We start from the raw sequence: 22,078 nt of genomic DNA on the forward strand, positions 1-22,078 counted from the left end.
CTTGGGTAAAGGTCAAGGTCCATATGTTGCATGTGACCAGTCAAAATGGTGGCTCTCAGTGACAGGGAATCCAAAGTTAAATAATTATTACGTTTTATTCGAATTTATGGTGTAGACATGCTACCTTGTATGTCAAACCATGGAAAGACAAGGAGAAAACTTCAATGCAAACCCACATGATGTGGAAAGGGCCGAAAAAGACTCTATAAAACTTTTATACAAATGTTTTTGCAATAATTTACAGCTGGGACAGTGGGAGGTTGCCAGATCATGCATACAACAATTGAAAGAAAAAGAGGCAATAATAGGATGTGATATTAATGACATCCTTACTGAAATTGTTGAAAATCCGTACCAACAAAGGTTGTTATAGAAATTAATTTTTAATGGATATATTTACTCTATGGGCTTTATATGTTGTTGAGTCACCGAGATAATTGGAGTGACTGATAGTGATAGGCATAGTCTACAATGATATAATCTTATGATTGGATATCAGTAAAATTATCATTTTCATTTTAATGAAATTTATATAATAGTTAGTATAGAATGTGTATAAAATGACTAATTACAAAAAGATAGATTCTTTTGTTAACAAAATGTCTTTTGTGAATGTAGAACTGTTTTTACTTTATATTGTGGTTGATTAAAAGTTATTGTCTAAGACCCAACCAATAAATAGTATAAAACAAATAACAATACTAAATAGTAGGCCTTTTGATAATATTAAGCCTGGACAAAAGGCATCTGGCACAAACATTATAAGGCACTAGTTCAAGTTGTATCAGGCACAATCCTTGTATAGTGTCTGTCAGATTTGTAATTTTTCTGTGTTTTTATTGATTTTATTAAAATAAAGTTCAAAATGTCTAGTACTAGTTCAGTAATGCCTGACAGACAGGTAGGCCTACAACTAAAATCGTTTATTTCCAGGTATATAACATGTAAGCTTTATTACTTTTGAATTGTCAGATGTGGAGGTACATGTATAGCTCTGGGCAACAGTGGGAGATAATTTTCTCTTCATTCATAAATTTATATTTTTACAGATCTAATGGTCAGATAGCAAATATGACATCTAATAAATCATATACAGAATTTTGCACTTTAATAGGAACAAGGAAAACTCCAACCTGTCATATTAATCTCTCCATAAAGGAAATTCGTTAATAACAATTTATCACTGCAGGCAATTTTTTGACAGGTTAATTACCCCTTGGCGATAAATTTTAAGAGCTGTTTATGCACAGTGTAATAAGTTTACATCTGCTGTCAAGTTATTATCTTTGTGTATTTTTGATAAACTAAATTATATACCCATTACATGTATTAATAAGGAATACTGTCCCAACAAAATGAAATAATATACATTATTCCTTAAGTGTAGATTTAGATAACAATAGTATGAAAATGTCAAAGAATTTTGTCAATTTGGGTAGAAGAAATTATTCAGATAAAAATTGTTTTTAAAGAAAGAATGTTAGTTAAAAACAGAGTTAGTGATAAATCATTTTGTATGCTTACCTTCTTGTTATTTTCCATAATATTTGATTTAAACAGTATTTATGTCGAAGATATTGTAAAATTTATATAAAGGCATTATGAATAAGATAAAACAAAGAAACCAATGACACAGCACTTATATTAATTTGCTTCCTTGAGTGTACAATATAAATACAGTTTAAAGTAATATATGATATAGACAAATAAGATTTAACGTATTTATATATAATTTTTTGGAGACATACCAATTTAGTTCAAAATTCAATTACATAAATAATTACAAGACTAAAGTCTATGGATGCTTTAGTGATGATGTGATTATCTAAGGATATTTATAAATAATTATTGATTAACTAAAATTAAAATACATTTACAAAACCTACTTGTCTTAAAAATCTTGGTTGCTTCAGAAATTCAATCGTTCAAGAAAATAACATTTATACATAATCTATAAAACCTACTTACCTTAAATGTTATTTTTTAAATATTCCAGTCTTGGGTCCAGTACACTAAACTCACCAAGTCAGTTGTCCTGGTTGTGCCTGTTGGAGTGTCAAACTTTATCTGATAAATCCAGTGAGGAGGAGGTACATGTAGCCTATTATATCACCTACTTAAACACTGCCTAAACCCTAACACTCAAACAAAACAACCCAATAGATCTCTTTCACAATAGAACCTTATTTTTACAATACAAATCTTATCTCTGGTGTAATTACCCCAGATTTCTCAGGTTGCTGGTTGATTAAACATGTTAATATGTGTTATAGATATCACTACTGTGTTGTTTTAACACATGGATTGTAATAGATTGATTGAATAAGAATTAAAATGATATATTTTATTATTACTGTGATAAAAGAAATAAACAGTGTAGGCATATTTGATTGTTTTCAGTTTATTAAATTATTTAAATTATTATTCTCATTGGCAAAACAAAAGTAAGCAATATTTCATAGCTTTTCTAAACTCTTGTGAGATACCTGTATTCAGTGGTCTAGAAAGAATATGCATATTCTGCCTAGAGTACAACATCCACAAGTCAATAAGTCGGATTTGGATTTCATAAGCTTGGTCCAAATTTCATAGGCCACCAGCCCAGCAGTAGTGTTACCTGTCCAATTCATATTTTACTTAGTAGTATGTTAAACCCCATTTCATTTCATTTCATATTTGACTTTCTCTGTGGTTCTTGTAATTATTTATAAATTGAATTTTGAATTTAATTGGTATATCTCCAACAAACTAAATACATCAAATCCTATTTGTCTATTTCATGTCAGTTATTTATGCGTCGTAATTTTGTTTTATTTTCCCAGATATTCTGGTTAACCAAACTGACAAAAGATGCAGACTTCAGATTACTTTTGGCAGAAATACCTCCAGACACAGATTCCAATATTATCAAGGTTAGAATTCTATTTGTTCTCAGGTGTTATTTAATTAACTTAATTTTCTTTAAATCCAGCTCAACAGAAATAAATTTAAACATTAAGTTCTATGAAAGATTTTAATAACCATTCATTTTTACTTCTCAATAAAGATTATTGATTCCAGGAATAAGATATGAGACAGGTGAATTATCAACAATTCTAGTCTACAGTTGCACTGTTTTTGTGTTTGCGTGGTATAAAACCAAATCCCATTCCTCACTTTCTGATTGTATGCATTTGGAGTCTATGGAGGCCAATGTGTATTGAACCATAACTTTACCCCCACCCCCTTTCACTTTGGGTCTCATTTGTAACACTATTTGTGATAACAGAAGATCAGTTTCTTAAATAAAGGGAACAGGAACACAAATACACAGGAACATAAAGAAAACAGCAACTTAAAGTCATCAGGAACATAAACAATAACATCCACACGGCTCATCACTATATTATTAAGTCAACAATTCCGCCATTCTTCCAAGGCAGCGACTGGACTCGAGTGAGTCCATGTGCTCCAAGTCTCTCATCTCTGCTTGTCTAACCAAGTCTTTTTCTAACCACATCTCTTTCCAACCAAGCCTCTCTCTAACCAAGTCTCTTTTATACAGAAAAAAAGGACCTTATATACCTTCGTATATCTGACTATGCAAATTCTATAAACAGCATTGTCACTACATGTGGAATTTATTAAGTCTGTACAGATCAATAACATGTGGGGTTCAATGGGTTCAAGTTTGGTGCATCTAAATAAATGTTTTATATGTATTAATAAAATATAGTCTTAATATGATACAAGTTATGGAGCACTTTATCACACATTTCTTTTCTGTTGTAATTGTTCAAAATAACACTGCCAGTTCTGGGGTATTTACTTTAAAAAATGTTTCAACTGGATGCTGTGGCACCCAAAATTTTGTGTCCTCCACCAATTTTAACTAGAGTGTGTGTGTGTGTGTGTGTGTTGGGGTCGGATGGCTGAATGGTTAGAGCATGCACGCTGTATCATAAGGTCTGTCATTGAGTCAACTGGTTTGGTTGGATTCCCCGGTTTTACGTGACAAGGAGTAGGGTCGTCTGTCCAACCATGTGGGTTTTCTCCGAGTCCTCCAGTTTCCTCTCACTGCTAAAAACCCCTACGCGCAAGCAAATTATTGAAATAAAACTGAACCATGTATTAGTCCCGAAATGACCTAGTTTGTGTCCAGTGAGCTAAACCCTCTCTCTCTCTCTCTCTCTCCATTGACTAGTGGATATGTTATATGATTATTTTTTGGTTGTATATTACAGGAATTGTATGGATATTTACAGACAATATCAACGAATCAACGACCAATATCACTTGATTTACCTTCAAAAGTTACTCATACACTATCTAAAAATACCCTTAATTTCTTAAAACAACTATTATTATCAAAAACCGATCTGGGTCATTTGATCATTAATCATCTTATGATACGCGATGCTCAAGAAAAACCCTCTTCAAATACAGATTTTTCACATTCAGACAGCCTAGGCGGTGGCGATAGTATTAGTCGCAACAATGAAACACTACAAGGTCTCTATGTGCAGTGCATTAATACTGTTTTAGACCATATTGAAAAAACGACTATCAAACAACAGGAGAAATTAGAACAGTTTTCAAAACTTTTAGGTTATTACGATCCACAGCCATATTGGAATTATTTACAGTTAAGACAGTTATTTACTCGATTGTTAGAAACCAGCGGACAAGATAACAGTCCGTTATCTAAAGATACGATCGTATCTCTATTAATAGGTCGAAAAAATAATTATTTAATTGACGAGTTTTGTAAATTAGAATATGAATTACTTTCAACTAAGGCCTGTGAGACGAATAATGGAGAGACTGCCGGAATATCAGAAGAGGAAAAATGTATTATATATGTATGTTGTGAACAGGATAGAGAGAATAGATGGCGGAATATGTTTTTGTTGTCCACCAAGAAGCAGAAACATTTTCTAGAAATGATTTTAGTAGGTGTTTTATATAAAGTTGGACTTAATGCCCACTCACGATGCATGAACCATATGTTAGTCCCAAAATGACCTAGTTTGTGTCGAGTGGATATTAAACCCTATTTCTCTGTCTCTGGCCATTTTGGGCCTAGCTGATGGATGTTGTGAATGCAGCAGGATATGCTTACTCTTTCAGGAGCACCTTATGCCACTTGTCTTATCTGTTTTGGATACGTTTGCAGGATGGTACGAAAAACCAAGGTCCTGTGTACATGTTGGCGTGCACGTAAAAGAATCTTGACAATTGGAATTTAAATTAAAACTTGGCTGTAGCGTCACTGTCAGGGCAAAATTTCCCTAATAGCACACTGTATAGCGTATATTGTCAGTCTTCATTAACCCAGTCAGAGCAGAAAAGTAGGACATTAAATCCCATTTCAATTCATTTTATTTTTTGGATTTTTAGAAATTTAATATTATCTTTTTCAGGATACAGCACTGAATCTTGTAAAAGCAGAGAAATTCTCTTTATTAGAGAAATTATTGAGTCAAGAAGAATTAAAACCTTTAAAACCGATGGTGTTGTTAATAGGATGGTCATATTGTTCTTCTTGTAATATAGCTAGACAATTACTCTCTATCTTGTGGAATGAACAGGTAAATGAACATGACATGGATTAGGAATAACTCTTGGGATATTTTCAAGTTCCATCTCGCCTATCATCTCTAGACCTGACAGGGAATAGGGAATGTGTGCTTAGTCATCTGTTTTGAAGTAAATTACAAATTTCAAAGCTCCACTCCCATTTATCAGAAATAACATAACTAGAATGCATAATTTGTCATTTGGTTTGAAATAAAATACAAGTCCTTGAGATTTTCTAGCTCCATTCCAAATTATTTCAAACCACATCTAGAACTGACATGGAACGTGTGTTTAGTCGTTTGAGTTGAAATAAAATTGTTCATGTTAATCTAAAAATGCATATTAATGTTACTGTGATGGGTCAATTCTTTGTAATTCTCATTTCATGACATGTAGATTGACTGACAGGTCAGTTCTCCTGCTGAAACGAGACCCCTGATTTACGTCGTTGTACACTGGAATAGCTATTAAACAATTTTAATAATTACTCAATTTATTCACTTAGGTAAATTATTAATGTTATTTCCAATAAAAGATTTAGAGGAGATAATTTCAAGGATCTAATGACTCATTTGAATACAAACACCTGGTTATCTGGAATCACCTTATTTTTTTTAAAGTCCACGATAAATTTGATATTTCTAGGATGACTGTAATCATACAGCATTAACAGCCAGTTGTAAAAGATTATCTTATCAAATAGATTTAATACAATGGTGTTTAGAAAAAGCCAAGTAAGTATATTATAATTTCATTTTTTCAGGTTTTTTTTAGATTTTTATTATTATTATTACAAGACATTTTTGTAGGGCTGTCTGTCCTTAGTGTGATTTATAGACCAATAAATGTTTTTCCGACACGGTTTCCCCTTGTCAGTGGTGCAGGATCGAGGGCTGATAGGACAGCTGTTTAGTCGTTCGGATGGTACGAAAAACCGAGGTCCCGTGTACATATTGGCGTGCACGTAAAAGATCCCTTGGCAGTTGGAATTTGATATAAGAGTAGGCCGTAGCGCCTCTGCCCAGGCAAAATTTCCCTCATAGCACACTGTATGGCGTATGCCCGTCTTCATTAGCCCAGTTTAGGAGCAGAACAGTAGGACGTTAAATCCCATTTAATTTCATTTCATTTCATTTCTGAAGGATAAAATTGTTTTTAAAGGTTTTATAAGATGAAGGATAAACATATAAAAAACAGCATGGTAAAAAGTAAATGAATTTTAATGGAAAACTTGTAAAAAAAAAAGCTATTTATTAGCTATTACATAAATTTAAAAACTGTTATAATGTAATATGATATTTCAGACCATTAATTGAGTCCAGTAGTAATACATCGATGGCTTCACATGAACGAGCTACCAACATGCTTCAGAATCTGTCCACACATTCAGTGTTATTTGTTTTACATCAATCTACGAGAATATCAGCTCTTAATCCTGACGAAGTTTTACGATTATTACAGAATACAAGTCATACTGAGAGTAAGTCTTAGTTTTATTATCCTGGGCAGAACGGAGTTAAACATACATTATGCAAGAGCTAAATCTGTCTATTGCAGGTCTTACTTTAGGCCTGAAATGTTATCTAAATTATTAATTAGACATTAATTAACCTATCCAGACCATAATCAACTCTAGATGGCATCGCTAGCCTGCGATCTTTAGTGGATTATGAGCCGATTTACTGGATAACTTTCCTTCACGATTTAACGATTAAATGGATAATCGAGACTATGCTGTTTATCATACTGACTTTAGTAATGATGATCAAGGCTAGGCGAAAATTTCAATCGCTTAGTTCTCGGTTCATAGTCAATCAATTTGAATGAAATTTTCAGCAAATTGCCTTTACATTATCTAGTTTTTAACTATTATAGTGAGAACTGCCAACTCGTTATCGAATCTCCCATAATGTATCTTTAAGGGGTGAATATTGAACTGGACCCCATCTGTCCGTCCTTCATTATCTCCCAGTTTTATTTCTGAAGAATTTCTTTCGGGACTAACATATAGTTCAATTGTATTTCAATAATTCGTTTGTGCGTAGAGGTCTTTAGCAGTGGGAGGAAACCGGAGAACCCGAAGAAAACCCGCAAGGTTGAACACACGATCCTACTTCTTGTCACTCACATCCGGGGATTCAAAACCACGGCAGTTGCCTCAATGACAGACCTTATGATACAACGCGCATGCGCTAACCATTCGGTCATCCAATCCCCGGATATCTCATAAACTGTACAAGATATCTTTATAAAACTTTGTAGAACCGTCAACTGATTATATACTGAAGTCCAAAAGAAAGTATACACACTAAAAATATGACTAAGTTTTGTTAAATCAAAAAAATGTGATAAAACTACACTGAACACGTCTCGTGCGTCCAAACACAATATTTCTAAGCAAATAAACGGCAAAACAAATGGACATTGTACCCAAATACCGCATACAATGGAAAAACGACTTTGTTTGAAACAGGACGAAATGAACAGTGTATACTTTCTTTTGGACTTCAGTATACATGTAGTAGTTGTGCCCTTTTGCTGATTTGAAATTTCTCGGCAATACTCAGTGCCGAGGCCTTCTGTACCCTTCAGATACAGAATTATTGTTTATAAAGAGATATTAATTTGAGGGGTTCTCCTCAGGCGATGTGAATAATTTTCAGCCCTTAATAGACATATTGTTTAAAGATACATTATGGGAGATTAGATTAAGAGTTGACTGTTCTCTCTATAATAATTAAAATTAGATAACACATATAGAATATGTTGAAAATTTCAGTCAAATTGCTCCACTCTGAACCGAGATATTAGCTTTTGAATTTTAAACCTAGCCTTGATCATCATTACTAAAGTCGGTACGATAAAAAACATAGTCTCGATTATCCATTTTTGGATTTAATCATCAATAAGTGTAGAGCAGTAGATCGGATTCAAATCCAGTGAAAATCCGACACATAAGATGACATCAAGAGTTGATTATGATCTGGATAAGTTAATTAATTATTAATTTAATATCTAATTAATAATTTAGATAACATTTCAGGCCTTAAGAAAGACCTGCAATAGACAGATTTAGCTCTTGCTTAATGCATGTTTAAAAGATATTTTAGTAATTGGTCTCATTAAAAAGAAAACAAAACTTAAAGATACATTATGGGAGATAAGATAAAGAGATGGCAGTTCTCGCTATAATAGTTAAAAACTAGATAGTGTAAAGGTAATTTGCTGAAAATTTCAGTCAAATTGATCCACTATGAGCCGAGAAAGAAGCCGGTCAAATTTTTGCATAGTCTCGGTTATCATTACTAAAATCATTAATATAAACAGCATAGTCTCGATTATCCACTTTTTCTGATTTAATTATCTTTGGCCGTTAGTGGCATATAGGAATCTAATCCAGCCTACATCGAAGGCTAGCCTTGACATCGAGAGTTTATTATGGTCTGGATAAGTTAATTAATGTCTAATTGATAATTTAGATAATATTTCAGGCCTAAAGAAAGACTTGTAATAAGCAGATTTTGCTCTTGCATAATGCATGTTTAAAGGGATACAATTGCTGAATTTAATAGAAGCAACAATTCTTTTATTGCTGTCAATCACAGTATTGATACAGTTCAGAAAATGAACTTGTGCATAAACGATAATGATTCTCTTATTGCTGTCAAGCACAGTATTGATGCAGTTCAGAAAATGAACTTGTGCCAAATCAAAACGCCTCAGTGTTATGTTACTATGTATATTTTCTCTGATGTCAAATTTAATTCATTTCAGATCCAGATAATCGTAAGAAAACTGTCCGATTTCAAGACGAAAAAACTAAGACGTCCAGCCATCTTGATAATGAGCCAATCAGCATCGAACAACAATGTGATATTTCCATATTTAGAAGTTTTTGTGCTATAAAAAACACCATGGATATTTTAGCTTTTTGTTCGGAATATTTTGAACATGAACTTATGAACCCTGTTTGTATTAAAAATTCTTTACGACCGAAGCATTTAACGAGAGCCTTTAGTATGGAAGAAGGGGTTAGTAGCAGCAGTGATGGTGAGGATTGGTTATCGAGTTCACAAACTGACCAATCATTGATGTCCGATAATACGAACAATTTTGAAAAGTTGTACGAAATGAACGTGACGAAGAAACTAATTGCAACTAAAATTCATCTCAAACAACTTCATCCACTTCAGTTACGTGTAGAAACTTTAGAAAATATTTTATCGTTATTATTTGTAACACACGAAGATTTTAATAGTGATTATGTCCAAGACCCTGATAGCGGCGACGAAGAAGGAGAAGTGGGGAGTAAACGGAACAGCGGCGAAAATATGTCATTGAATTCTGAGGAAGAAACGCCACAAATCGGGAAAAAAACGAATTTCTCACGTTCTACCCAGAAAGCAAACCCTGATCCTGCATCATCTAGTCAAAGTTTTCCAGTTAGCGCCGGGTATGATGAACCATTTGAGGACAGAGTGCAGACATCACAATCTTTGCATCAGTCTGTCTCTATCCCGCAAAACCAATTAGTAGACATCAAAACCACACCCACTAAAAAACTTTCTTCAACTTTGACTTCATTACGTAGAATGAGTTCGTTGAATAAATCAAGTGAATTGAGCTCAAGTCTGACCTCAGGTAACATGAAAATAGGGTTTTTAGCAAATGAATACATTATCCGAGATATATTGGCCATGCTCAAAGACAGTCTCCTGGATTTGAATACTGTGAGATTTAAGTTAAGTGGTAAAGATGGCGATATCAAGGATGGAAAAGCAAATGATTTAACGATGGATCCTGCGCTAGAAAAATTACTCGTACAGCATGTAAAATCGAGTATTACATCAGAAACTCTTCAGCAGCGAATTACACGTTTGACTCAATTGATCCACGAAGCTCAATGGCGTTTTCAGTTAGTTTGTCATGAGCAAGTTCCTCGACAACCGGGAATATTATTACAGAAGCCTGTCATTTGTACAGACAACGAGACGAGTATTCTTTTGTCAAATTCAAGTTTGAGAAGAAGTCGTTCAAAAAGCCCACGAAAGGAAGTAATTGGTACAAGTAAGTATTCTTAATTTTTAACTGAAAAACATTTAGTTCAAACATTTTTATTCCTTATGAGTATAGAACAAAAGATTTTCATGGAATACTAATCTTCTGTTTATTTTTTAAAACCATTTCCACTTAAATTTAGGTCCTCATCTGGAATATAAATCTTGTGTCACATGTAAATTTTAATAATTGGGAGGGAGGGAGGGAGGGAGGGAGAGATTAACGTCCACTCGACACAAAGCAGGTCATTTTGGGACTAACATATGGTTCAATTTATTTCAATAATTCGCATGTGCGTAGTGGTCTTTTGCTGTGGGAGGAAACCGGAGGAACCGGAGAAAGCACATACGGTTGGACAGGCGACCTACTCCTTGTCACATACTTTTGACGGTCAGGGGATCTTTAACACCTGCTGTCATCCCATCTGGCACTACATCCTGCTCCGTGGGATACCAGGTATGAAAATCCAGAGGAAACCTTCTTTTCCAACATGGGATATACATGTAACTGAAAAACATCCTGGTTAAATTGTTAGCACCATCGTCACTGAGAGACTATGGCACCATTACATGTCAAACTGTTTTATTTGTATATTTCAGTTTCATCAGACGATGATAATGTGTTTGGTACAGGCAGTGTTAAAAAAACTGGTAGAAATAACGTAGATTCACGACGAGCACAACCAACCTCTCTTTCATCTGTAGCGTCACGTACACCTGGTATAATACCACTGATGTTATCATCACCTGATTCACTCTTATCCATGTGTCTTAGTAAAGGAAATTTTGGTCAAGCCACTCAAGTTATCAAGGTAAGAAAGCTTTAATTTCTCATAGTATCTAACACCAGGATCAAACACCGCACCTGGTTAGTGAGCTTATCTTAATGTTGAATGTCAAATTTTTTTGTTTTCATTGAGAAATAAATGTGCTTTTTTCATCAAATCAATTAAAGTGTGTTCAGTCTGTCTGAAGGGACAAAAAATAAGAAATCGAAGTCCACAAGTCTACATATTGCTGTGCACATTAAAAAAAACCAAACTTAGCAGTTGAAATTTTCTTAAAATAAAAGGGAAAATTCTCCCGCTCCCATAGCAGATGTAACTATGGAAATAAAATAAAAAAAGACCGTAAAACTGACGATACTTTAAACCCAATTCAGTTCTATTCACATGATAAATTAAAGTTAACAAAGTCCTGTTTCATGAATCATTGTAACTTGTAAGGTACATATATTTACAGATGGGTGTAGGTTCCGTATTGTAATGTTGGGATTAGTTAATGGGGTGTCATCCCGATGTTGATGGATTACTTTAATATTTCTTTAAGCTAACTCAATAACGACTCCATCATAGTTTCACATCTCACCAAAGGGTCACAGGTCATTTATTTGATAAAGGGAAATAACTGATAAAAGAGAAGAAGTTCAATATTGTTGGAGAGAAATACATGTAATAACAACTATATGACAGAAGTGTATTTGTCTAATGAAATGTTTGATTTAAATGCATGTACATATAAGTCTTATATTTGTTTTCTGCAATGGAGGACGCAGTACAATTAATTAATATCAGGTCTAAATCGTCGCTTGTGTTCTTCTCTCTTCTTCTCTCTTTTTGTGGATAGTTACTTAACCCTTTTTCACCAGAATCAGCTGTTCATGACCGAAACTTGATGAAGCTCCCTGGAAACTAATTTTTTTTTTTCAAGATTTCAAGTTGAACTTGTTATTAATGGAAAGTACCAACATAGTACACAAAGTTCTTAGCATTGGTGCAGGAATGGATTTCTTTATTGAAAGTACTAACTTATTGTGTCATTATTGATATTGATTTATAATTTACTCTTCTTTTTATTTTCTAGCTTTTTAAATTAGAAAAAAAGGATGATACAGCAGAAGTATCTTTCTCAGATTCTTTCAAGAAAGCAGCCGGCAGTTTAAGTTCATTAGTGGAGAATCCAGGCAAGGCAGCTCCATCTTCCTCTCGTCCAGGCAAATTGAGTATCAAAGCTTTGGGAAGTGTTGCTGCGGCTGGAATGGCATCTGCTACTTTAACCAATATCACAGATGATCTTTTGTCTGTACATAATATTCCACAATTACCAAAACCAAATTTACCCAAATCAAACAAAATGTTAATATTCTTTACGGAGGTTCACGTGACGATCGCCATTTTAGTAGATTTGCTTCTTACTTCCTGTAAAACGTGGGAACTGTGCAATAAAATGTTGGACGTCATCAAATCTAAAATGAACGTGAAGAACATATCCGATCTAAACAATGACCATCAAAATACGGAAACTGTGGTGATAGGATGTCAGACATATTTATCCGAACTTCAAAAACTTTTGGAACTATCCGTGGATCAGGATACACACATGGCCTATACTGAATCTGAGAATGCCAAACGATTGACAGTGCCAAGACTAAGTTTTGTGAATATGTTACTCAGTGCTTCTACTCCCGTCACGGCAGAAAGACTTAAAAACTTTATCGGTGTTAAAGAGGAGATTAAACATTTACTCAATCGGGTCGTCGGCGTTATATCTGAGATGAAACAATCTGGTTCGGAGGATGTTAGTTTTGATGATAGTTTACCATCCCCATCCTCTCCTGCCCCATCCCCAAGTCCGTCACCCTCTCCCCATCTCTCCCCTCTTGGCAGCGTATCATCAAGATCGAGTTTTAGAATTGAACCACCTGTTATGCATACTGTAATGAAACAGTTAATAGCTAGTATGGAGAAATATGTACCTACAGGTGGAATGGTACGCATGTTAAAAAGGTACTTTCTTTTTTCGATATTTTTCTAGATTTTCTTGTGTCATTTGTTATGTCTGTGTCTTGTCATTCAGCGCTTTAAAAATGAATGCTTTGCTCTTTTAACAGAATGCCAGACTAATACCCCTGTCAGACAGAGGTGGCATCATTACTGCGCTGTTACTGTTACGGAAAATGGTCTGAGAGCGCATCAAGACCGCCATAAGCGTGGCGGAAATGCCAGATATCATGCTGTGGTCTCCATGGTCGCAAATGATGGCCGAGTCACAGTGTTTGTTTTGAGCATGTTCAAAACAATCGGCAAGGTTCTGCAATCTGACCTGGAAAGCTTTTTTCAAGTTTGTAATTTTTTGGGACATTTTTTTGTGTTGTCTTAATGTTTGCCGGCAACCTTGTGCATTTTCTGGTTGCCGTACGGTCGCAGCAGCGCATTAAGGACACCACAGGAGCATAAGATGAGAGAATCCAATACTGAACTCATTAAACTCAGTGTGATACTTGCACATGATATAGACTATCCCTGGAGTCCATGGAAACTAGCAATCGTTCAGAGGTTACTACATGAGCTATCCTAGGGCTCTGATGAGGTCATATTATCAGATCCCAATTTACTGGTATTGAAATTGTTGTTATATTTTAAATCAATAAGTGCTATTGTAACAACCAATAGAAATTATTGTTATATTTCAGATCAAGAAGTGGTATTGTTACACCCAATAGAAATTATTTATTAAGTTTATACGACCATGTTAAGGAACTGGCTTTTCTTGTTGCACAAAGTGAAACTAAAGCACAAGGTAAAGTATGTCTTGTTTGAGAAAATAACCGACAATAAATCGTTTGATGTCCAGCAAATTCATTTACGGTACTAAGATGTTTAATCTTTATTTTATGATTTGGGATAATGTTAAAAATTGTGATACAAAATGTAAAAAATTGAGTGGCTGGCAAAATTGCTTTGTTCGATTTGTTATGGTTCGATTTTTTCATCCATATTATTATAAACACCAATATGATTATATGAAATTGTTATTTCAGAATCAATAGTATTACCCAAGAACTATTTCCGAATGTTACAGGAAGGGCCAATACTAATATTAGGTCGACTCATGTTCAATAAAAAACTACAACCTGCCAAGTAAGTTTATAGCAATATATCATTTTATCTATGTTGACTCATTTTGTCTTAAATATTGGATTTAAGAAACACAACTTTTCACCGTACAGTAACAGCATCAATGATGATTTAAATTGACCAAGAAGTCGTGTTTGCAATGTCAAAGACTCTGGATGATATTGAGTTAAAGATTTAGCTCCTTTAAGATTGTATGTTCCTTAAAATGGATTGTAACTTTAAAAAATGCCAATAATAAGGCTTGTTCTTTAGACTAGTTAGTTAACACTATCATACAGTTTTTTGTGGCAATTAAGTTTAGTTGATTGGTATAGTTTTTATTTATTTTTTTTTTTCAGATTGGAGAAGGTGGCAGCAAAATTGAGCTTAAATTTAACTCACATTATTGTACATAGTTGTTGTCCGAGAATTCCTAGTAAACAGGTGCTACCTATATTAGCAGATAAAAAACACCCAGGTATGTCTATACTGTATAAACAGTAAACAAAAAATAACAAATATTAGTCTCCAAATGACCAAAGTATTGTGTTGATGTTAAGCTGTGAAAAGGAACATGAAAACCTGGATAAAAGCCACAATCCTATGTTTTGCCCAGTATATTCTATATTTGATGTATATCAACAGGTTATAAACAGCATATTTTGTATTTGATGTATATCAACAGTATATTTTGTATTTGATGTATATCAACAGAGTATAAACACTATAATCTGATTTGATGTATATCAACAGGGTATAAACAGTATATTTGATGTATATGAACAGGGTATTAACAGTATAATTTGTATTTGATGTATATCAACAGGGTATAAGCAGTATATTTTGTATTTTATGTATATTAGCAGGGTATAAAAAGTATATTTTATGTATATTAACCAGGGCTAGAAATTTGTCATTTTTTGCGAGAATCTAAGAGGATTCTCATATATGGAATCTGCGCGAATCCTCCGACTCTTAATTAATAATACTGTCTAAAAAATAAAATTGTGTTTATTGTGATAATCTAAAACACCAAAATACAACAACAATGATAAAAAAAACCCAAGCAGATGGAGTTTTTGGTAAACACTTAAATTGTGTCAAAAGAATACGTATCCACAAAATGCTGTAGTCAAATAAGCTGACACAGCACCATTGCATTTCTTCATAGCACAATTTGTAATCTTTTGTCCATCACGTAACTAGTCACGTAACTTGCAAAAGTTTTTATTCATTCCTCGATGATAGACAAACCGCACAATGATCACGTGACAACTATAACTGAAATTGCTATAAAATAAACTTCTATACAACTATGATTAGCCTTCAATAATATTTTTAAAATTAAGTCTCTGTCAGCATTTATATAAAATAAAAAATCATAACGGTAAACGCTATTTAGAACTGGTTTATTGACCTAATTCCAACTGGTATGTCACTTGTCATTGGAATTCTACATTCGAGATTCTGTTGGGGAAATATCCACTGTTTCTCTCTCCGTTCTATCAGGGGATTATATTCAATGATGATTTAAATTTACCTAACTGGTCGGTGGATTCATCAATGTATGGTCCAGTTATTATTTTAATATCTACCGGTACCTGGAAGATGCACAATTCGTAAACCATGCCGAGATCGTCTTCATTCACCACGTGGTGTATTTTACTGAACCTAGTATGAATTATTAGCTAGCTTGTTTTGTTATTTTACCGGATTATCAAAATCACCGTTAAATGTGCTAATTACTCTGATAATGATCCACATATGGCCGATTCGCACTAAGGTATGACTGTTGTTGTAGCCGACACTTCTTTATTAACAAGTAATAATTAACGTGTTGTGTCAAAAGTAGATTGATTTATGGTACCAATCGGCTATATTAATCATCAATCGGCTAAGTCCCACAAAATACAGCCGACTAAGAAAACTGACCCTGATTGACATTCAACAGTTGGACTCGACAATTCTCCGACATTTTTTTTTTTTAAGAAAAATTTTACGCGAATCCTTATAGATTCCCAGATTTGGAGATTCGCGTGAATTTCTAGCCCTGTTAACAGGGTATAAACAGTATATTTTGTATTTGATGTATGTCTACGGGGGTATAAACAGTATATTTTGTATATGATGTATATTTACAGGGTATAAAGAGGATAGGACAAAGATTATATATAATGATGGTGAACCTACTAAAATGTTGTCTGGTCTAAATGCTGAAAAACTTATACAAGAAATACTGTCAAATATTATATTCAAAATGAAAGGTTGGTTAAAGGGACATTAGCACTTTCAATAATTAAAATATCATATAATTAATTTATATGATATATCATATCAAAAATAACTAGAATTATAGCAAATGCAAGCATCTGTGAACTCTTTTAAAGCCATGACAAGATGTAATGTGTTTATTTTTACTTGTAAGGAATCTTAAGCTGGCAGTCTAAGTATGCCGGAAGGCCTGGCAAGGAAGAGCGTCAAGTCATTCAGATGGGATGAAAACGTTTTCAGACGGGGTTTCCCCTTGTCAGTGGTGCAGGACGGAGGGCCTGACAAGGACAGCTGTCTAGTCGTTTGGGTGACACGAAAAACCAAGATCCCGTGTATACATTGGCATGCACATAAAAGATACCTTGGCAGATGGAATTCGATATGAGAGTAGGCTATAGTGTCACTGCCCGGGCGAAATTTCCCACATAGCACACTGTATGGCATATGCCTGTCTTCATAGCCCAGTCAGAGCAGAACAGTAGGACGTTAAACCCCATTTCATTTCATTTCATGTCATTTGGGATGAAAAACTGAAGTCATATGTATACAGCATTGAGCATCGTGCATTGTATAGATTCATTGGCCGTGTTTAAGTTTTAACATTTTCTTTCAAATGAAAATAAACACACTTATATGGATATACTACTTAAGAATTTTATTAACATGCTACGTTTCAATACACATACAGGTATCTTTATCAGTTTATTTTTAGTGAAATCTATTTCTATATGTTTTATAAGGATTCTTTCAAATGCATTATCACGAATTATTGACATTATATCTCTTATCAGAAACTGCCAAAAAATGCAATGCCAAAGAAATTTTTGATGTTACGTGTGCCAAATTATTTGTACAAGAACCTGGATATGAAGAATTGTTTTCGACGACCCAAGAGTTGCAATTGGTGGATTTAAACGAACTAAAATCATCAGATGAAAAGACAAGTTTCTTTATAAACCTTCACAATCTCATGACGATTCACGTTCATCTTGATTACATAGAATATCGTTTACACAAACAGGTAATTATAAATCTAAACATTGATATGGTGATATGTTTATCAACAATTTAAGTTATTTCAAGTTTACGTAGTGGGCCTGTTGGATTATTTCAATTTAGGTTATTTAAATTATTGTTTTTTACATTTGTCTTATTATATTTTATATTTTATCAATGCTTGATAATGACTAGAGAAACCTAGTCGAAATGTAATAAGCAGTAATTGTATTTCATAGAATTGTGACCTGTATATCCCAGTTCAATTACTAAATGCCATTGAAACAATTTATCAGACAAGTTTACATAGTATACCTTTTGGATTTTAAATGTTTTCCTAGTTGGTTCCCTGTGATGCTTTTATTAAGATAAATTTGCAGGAACCTCGGGTTTTACATGAAATGTTTTAAGAATTCTAGCCAGGAGTTAAAATTTGTACTAGCTACAATTTGTGATTGGTGTCATGCTCAAGGCAAGGTATACTTTTTCTAGAACACCTGATACAGTTGTCATTTGCTTGATCTGTGTTGATTTATATTGATCTTGATAATCCTAATTTGGTACTTTGTTAATGAAGTTTGGTGTTTTGTTGGCCATTTTGGATTGTCTGTCTGTCCATTGTTGTATGTATCTTGGTATGTTTATTACGAATCTGTTATATATTTAGAAAATGTTAGAGAATGAAGAAAGTCGACCAGTTTCATACAGTGATGAGGAAGTATTTACGATGTCTAGTTTAGATCATCTTGTACACAGACAACAATTCGCTTATAAAGTGGGACAACTGGGTGTTGTTAGGTAAGTCAGAGCTTATTTGATTGCTTTGTATCCAGGAAGTAAATTCCCATTCTTCACTCCGAGAACAATTTACTTCCAGAATAGATCCCTTCCCTTCTAATCCGTTGCACACATGTCACACACAAAACGATTAAATAAACACTTTCAATTTTTTTAAATGGAAGTGGTATAAATACTTCTCAAAATTCTCAAAGTATATGTTAAGTCTTCGACTAAAATCATCGATTTAAGACATAAAATGTCAGTCAACTAGCTTAGTGTCTGTTCTCAAGTGGGGCTAACTGTAGACAGACAGCTTAAGTTTAGTATGTTCCCCTTCTAAATAGATTTGTCCCTGTATATCCAATTTACCCAAACTATTTTAGTCTTAATCTTTCTGTTACATTCAGAAAATGGATTACACTATTTCCTGAATTTTGTCTCCAACTGTTTCCCAAACAATTTCCCTAAATATTTTTCAAACTATTTCTCGAGGTAAACACAACCTAGCAAAGTGCTAGCTGTTGTATGTGCGCGCTGTATCATAAGGTCTGTCATTGAGTCAACTGCCATGGTTTCGATTCCCTGATTGTACGTGACAAGGATTAGGTTCACCTGTCCTACCTCGTGTTTATTTTTTACAGGTCCTCCGGTTTCTTCTCACTGCTAAAGACCCCTATGCACAAGCAAATTATTGAAATAAGATTGAACCATGTGTTAGTCCCAAAATGAACTAGTTTGTGTTGAGTGGATGTTAATAAACCCCATCTCTCTCTCTCTCTCTCTCTCGTTTCCATTCCATTATCATTATCATTTTTTAAATAGAATTTTTCTGTTTTGCAGTTTAAGTGATATACAACACATTATTTATCAACAGAAATGTCAGCCTATTTTCAAAGCCAATGACATCGTCGTTCTGAGATTTGGTAAATATTGTTTATTATTATTGAAGGCACAATATTGTGGACTAAAAGACAAATGTAGACTTTAGATAATGTGGTCTGTCCAAAAAGCATATTGATTTAAAAATTATCAAAATCAACTAATGCTTATAATGTAAGTTGTAGTATCTCAATTGTACATGACCATCTACAGATCTTATGCCGCCATCATTATTGTTATTAAACACCTGATATGTAATAATAATATGATATATTTATTATAGGTATGAGTTGTCATGATCCATGGTGTATATATAGTCCACCAATAGATGATAGATTTATATTTTTACAAATTGATGGATGTGTATCATCACCATTTCTACAGGTTTGTTATACACTAGTACAAACTTTAAAGAGTAAGGAGAGGGTGGGGTTGGGGTGGGGGTGACTGGTGATCGAAGGTAAGGGCTATTGATGGCTTAATATCATCCCAATATCTACAGGTTAGTTATACACTAGTACAAGAGCATGGAGAGAAAGGGGTGGGTGGTGATTAAAGTAATCTGTGGCAGACGTTTGATCGGTCATCCTTTTTAGTTACCAGTATTCATGGATTTAATTCTCTGAACTTTTTTTTTTTTCATATATCACCCCCCTTGGCTGTGCATGATCATAAAATTTAGAGAAATACTCTATTAAATATATACTGATTTTAAAGTTATTATACTTGTAGCAGAATTTTAAAAATTTAAGTATACTTATATGCTTGCAATTGTTTCAAGTAATATTTATTGAAGAATGAAATCGTTTCACATATTAATCAAAGAATAAGATGGTTTACATGAAGAATAAGATGGTTTTATATATAAAGAATTAGATGATTTTATAAATAAAGAATAAGATAATTTTATATATAAAGAATAAGATGTCTTTATATATAAAGAATAAGATGTCTTTATATATAAAGAATAGGATGGTTTTATACAAGAATAAAATGGTTTTATATGATAAAAAAGACATGTTTTAAATTTGTTATTCTAGGTTGTATATTCCGAAACATTAAGTAATCAACTACAGATAACAATGAAAGAATACATCAATCAAACTGTATCTGTTGATGTTGATCAAAATCAGGTAAGTAAAATAGCTAACATTTATCTATTGTCGATATACATATCACACCCTGTTTTAAAGTAACATTTTGATATACAAGAACACATTTTTTTGGTGGGGGGGGTATTTTTATTATGTTTTTACCCATTTTTTTTTATCTTATATAACACCTTGATATGTAAATAACTTAATTAAATCAACCTGTCCATAATATTATATTATAATGTATTGGACATTAAATTTGCATATCAAATCAAGGTGAATTTTAAGAGTCTGTTTTGTGTGGTTTGATGCGAAAAGAAAATTAGTGCTTGGATCAGGGCTTTCACTTCAAAATTTTGATATTGTACAAGTATGAATGGCATCGGTCGTGAACTCAAGTATGTTGAATTGCACAGTATTTAACGTTTAAAAACCGAACTACTTTATGGAATCAACTACAAATCTAACCTTGGGCACCCCAACCATATTTATTTTTGTTATACAAATATCTATACAACTACCGGTAGTATAGATAACATTTTCTGTCACAGAAATAAAACTTCGGTATAGATGATTATTTAAAAAATTTGTCTCTTCAAAGAACTCTCATTATTGAAATTTAGTCTTTCATTTATGAAAATTAGTCTTTCATTTATGAAAATAAAAGATTTGAAGTAGCAGTAGAAAAAAACATCCCGACATAATATATTATATTTTCTCTAGGTAACTGTAAGTCAGTATATATTAATATTTTCTCTAGGTAACAGTAAGTCAGTATATAACGTATTGATATTTAAGTAAGTCAGTATGTAGTGTATTGATATTTCTAGGTAACAGTAAGTCAGTATGTAGTGTATTGATATTTATTTATCTCTAGGTAACAGTAAGTCAGTATATTAATATTTTCACTAGGTAACAGTAAGTCAGTTAAATGTATTAATATTTTCACTAGGTAACAGTAAGCCAGTATCTAATGTATTAATATTTTCACTAGGTAACAGTAAGTCAGTATATAATGTATTGATATTTTTTTTAGGTTACAGTAAGTCAGTATATTTATATTTTCACTAGGTAACAGTAAGTCAGTATGTAGTGTATTAATATTTTTACTAGGTAACAGTAAGTCAGTATATGTATTGTATAAATATTCTAGCTATAGGTAACAGTAAGTCAGTATATAATGTATAAATATATTTTCTAGGTTACAGTAAGTCAGTATATATTGTGGTATAAGGAAAGTCAGTCAGTAGATACGAGTAATAAATCTGAGTATCTGGTATTAAAAGAAGTGATAGATTTTATTTTGAATTATCTGGATGGTACGAAGAGGGACAAGTTACAGGATCTAATTAACATGGATATTAATGAAGATGGCTCCACAGAAAATATTGGTAATATATTATCATATATATAATAGTTCATCAGTCCATTGTATATACAAGTCTATTTCCTCTCATACTCCTCGCAGTGTTTCATGTGATTAGATCTAATCTCCCTCAAGCACTGCTATACTCAGTGCAAATTTCTGTTCCAATTTATGACTGGT

The 22,078-nt window shown here is 33.2% G+C and overlaps 1 protein-coding gene and 1 long non-coding RNA gene across 2 annotated transcripts; both read left to right on the forward strand.

The window, feature by feature from the left end:
• The first annotated feature begins 40 nt into the window (after positions 1–40).
• On the forward strand, positions 41–2,909 carry LOC130013017 (uncharacterized). The gene is made up of 3 exons (XR_008788290.1): positions 41–363; positions 1,997–2,090; positions 2,823–2,909. It is a non-coding gene; the product is annotated as an uncharacterized LOC130013017 (long non-coding RNA).
• A 1,318-nt stretch (positions 2,910–4,227) lies between these two features.
• Positions 4,228–21,607, forward strand: LOC126821590 (zinc finger FYVE domain-containing protein 26). Its single transcript, XM_050550043.2, has 17 exons — positions 4,228–4,931; positions 5,403–5,570; positions 6,205–6,293; positions 6,864–7,039; positions 9,334–10,626; positions 11,217–11,428; positions 12,480–13,402; positions 14,089–14,195; positions 14,437–14,536; positions 14,872–14,990; positions 16,654–16,776; positions 17,575–17,804; positions 18,447–18,577; positions 19,400–19,482; positions 19,722–19,822; positions 20,479–20,571; positions 21,569–21,607. Exons 1-17 carry the CDS (start codon positions 4,386–4,388, stop codon positions 21,605–21,607), a joined length of 4,533 nt encoding a protein of 1,510 aa, XP_050406000.2. The 5' UTR covers positions 4,228–4,385.
• Positions 21,608–22,078: the final 471 nt, after the last annotated feature.

This window comes from Patella vulgata, chromosome 5 (assembly GCF_932274485.2).
Source record: "Patella vulgata chromosome 5, xgPatVulg1.2, whole genome shotgun sequence".
NCBI classification, from domain to species: Eukaryota; Metazoa; Mollusca; class Gastropoda; family Patellidae; genus Patella; species Patella vulgata.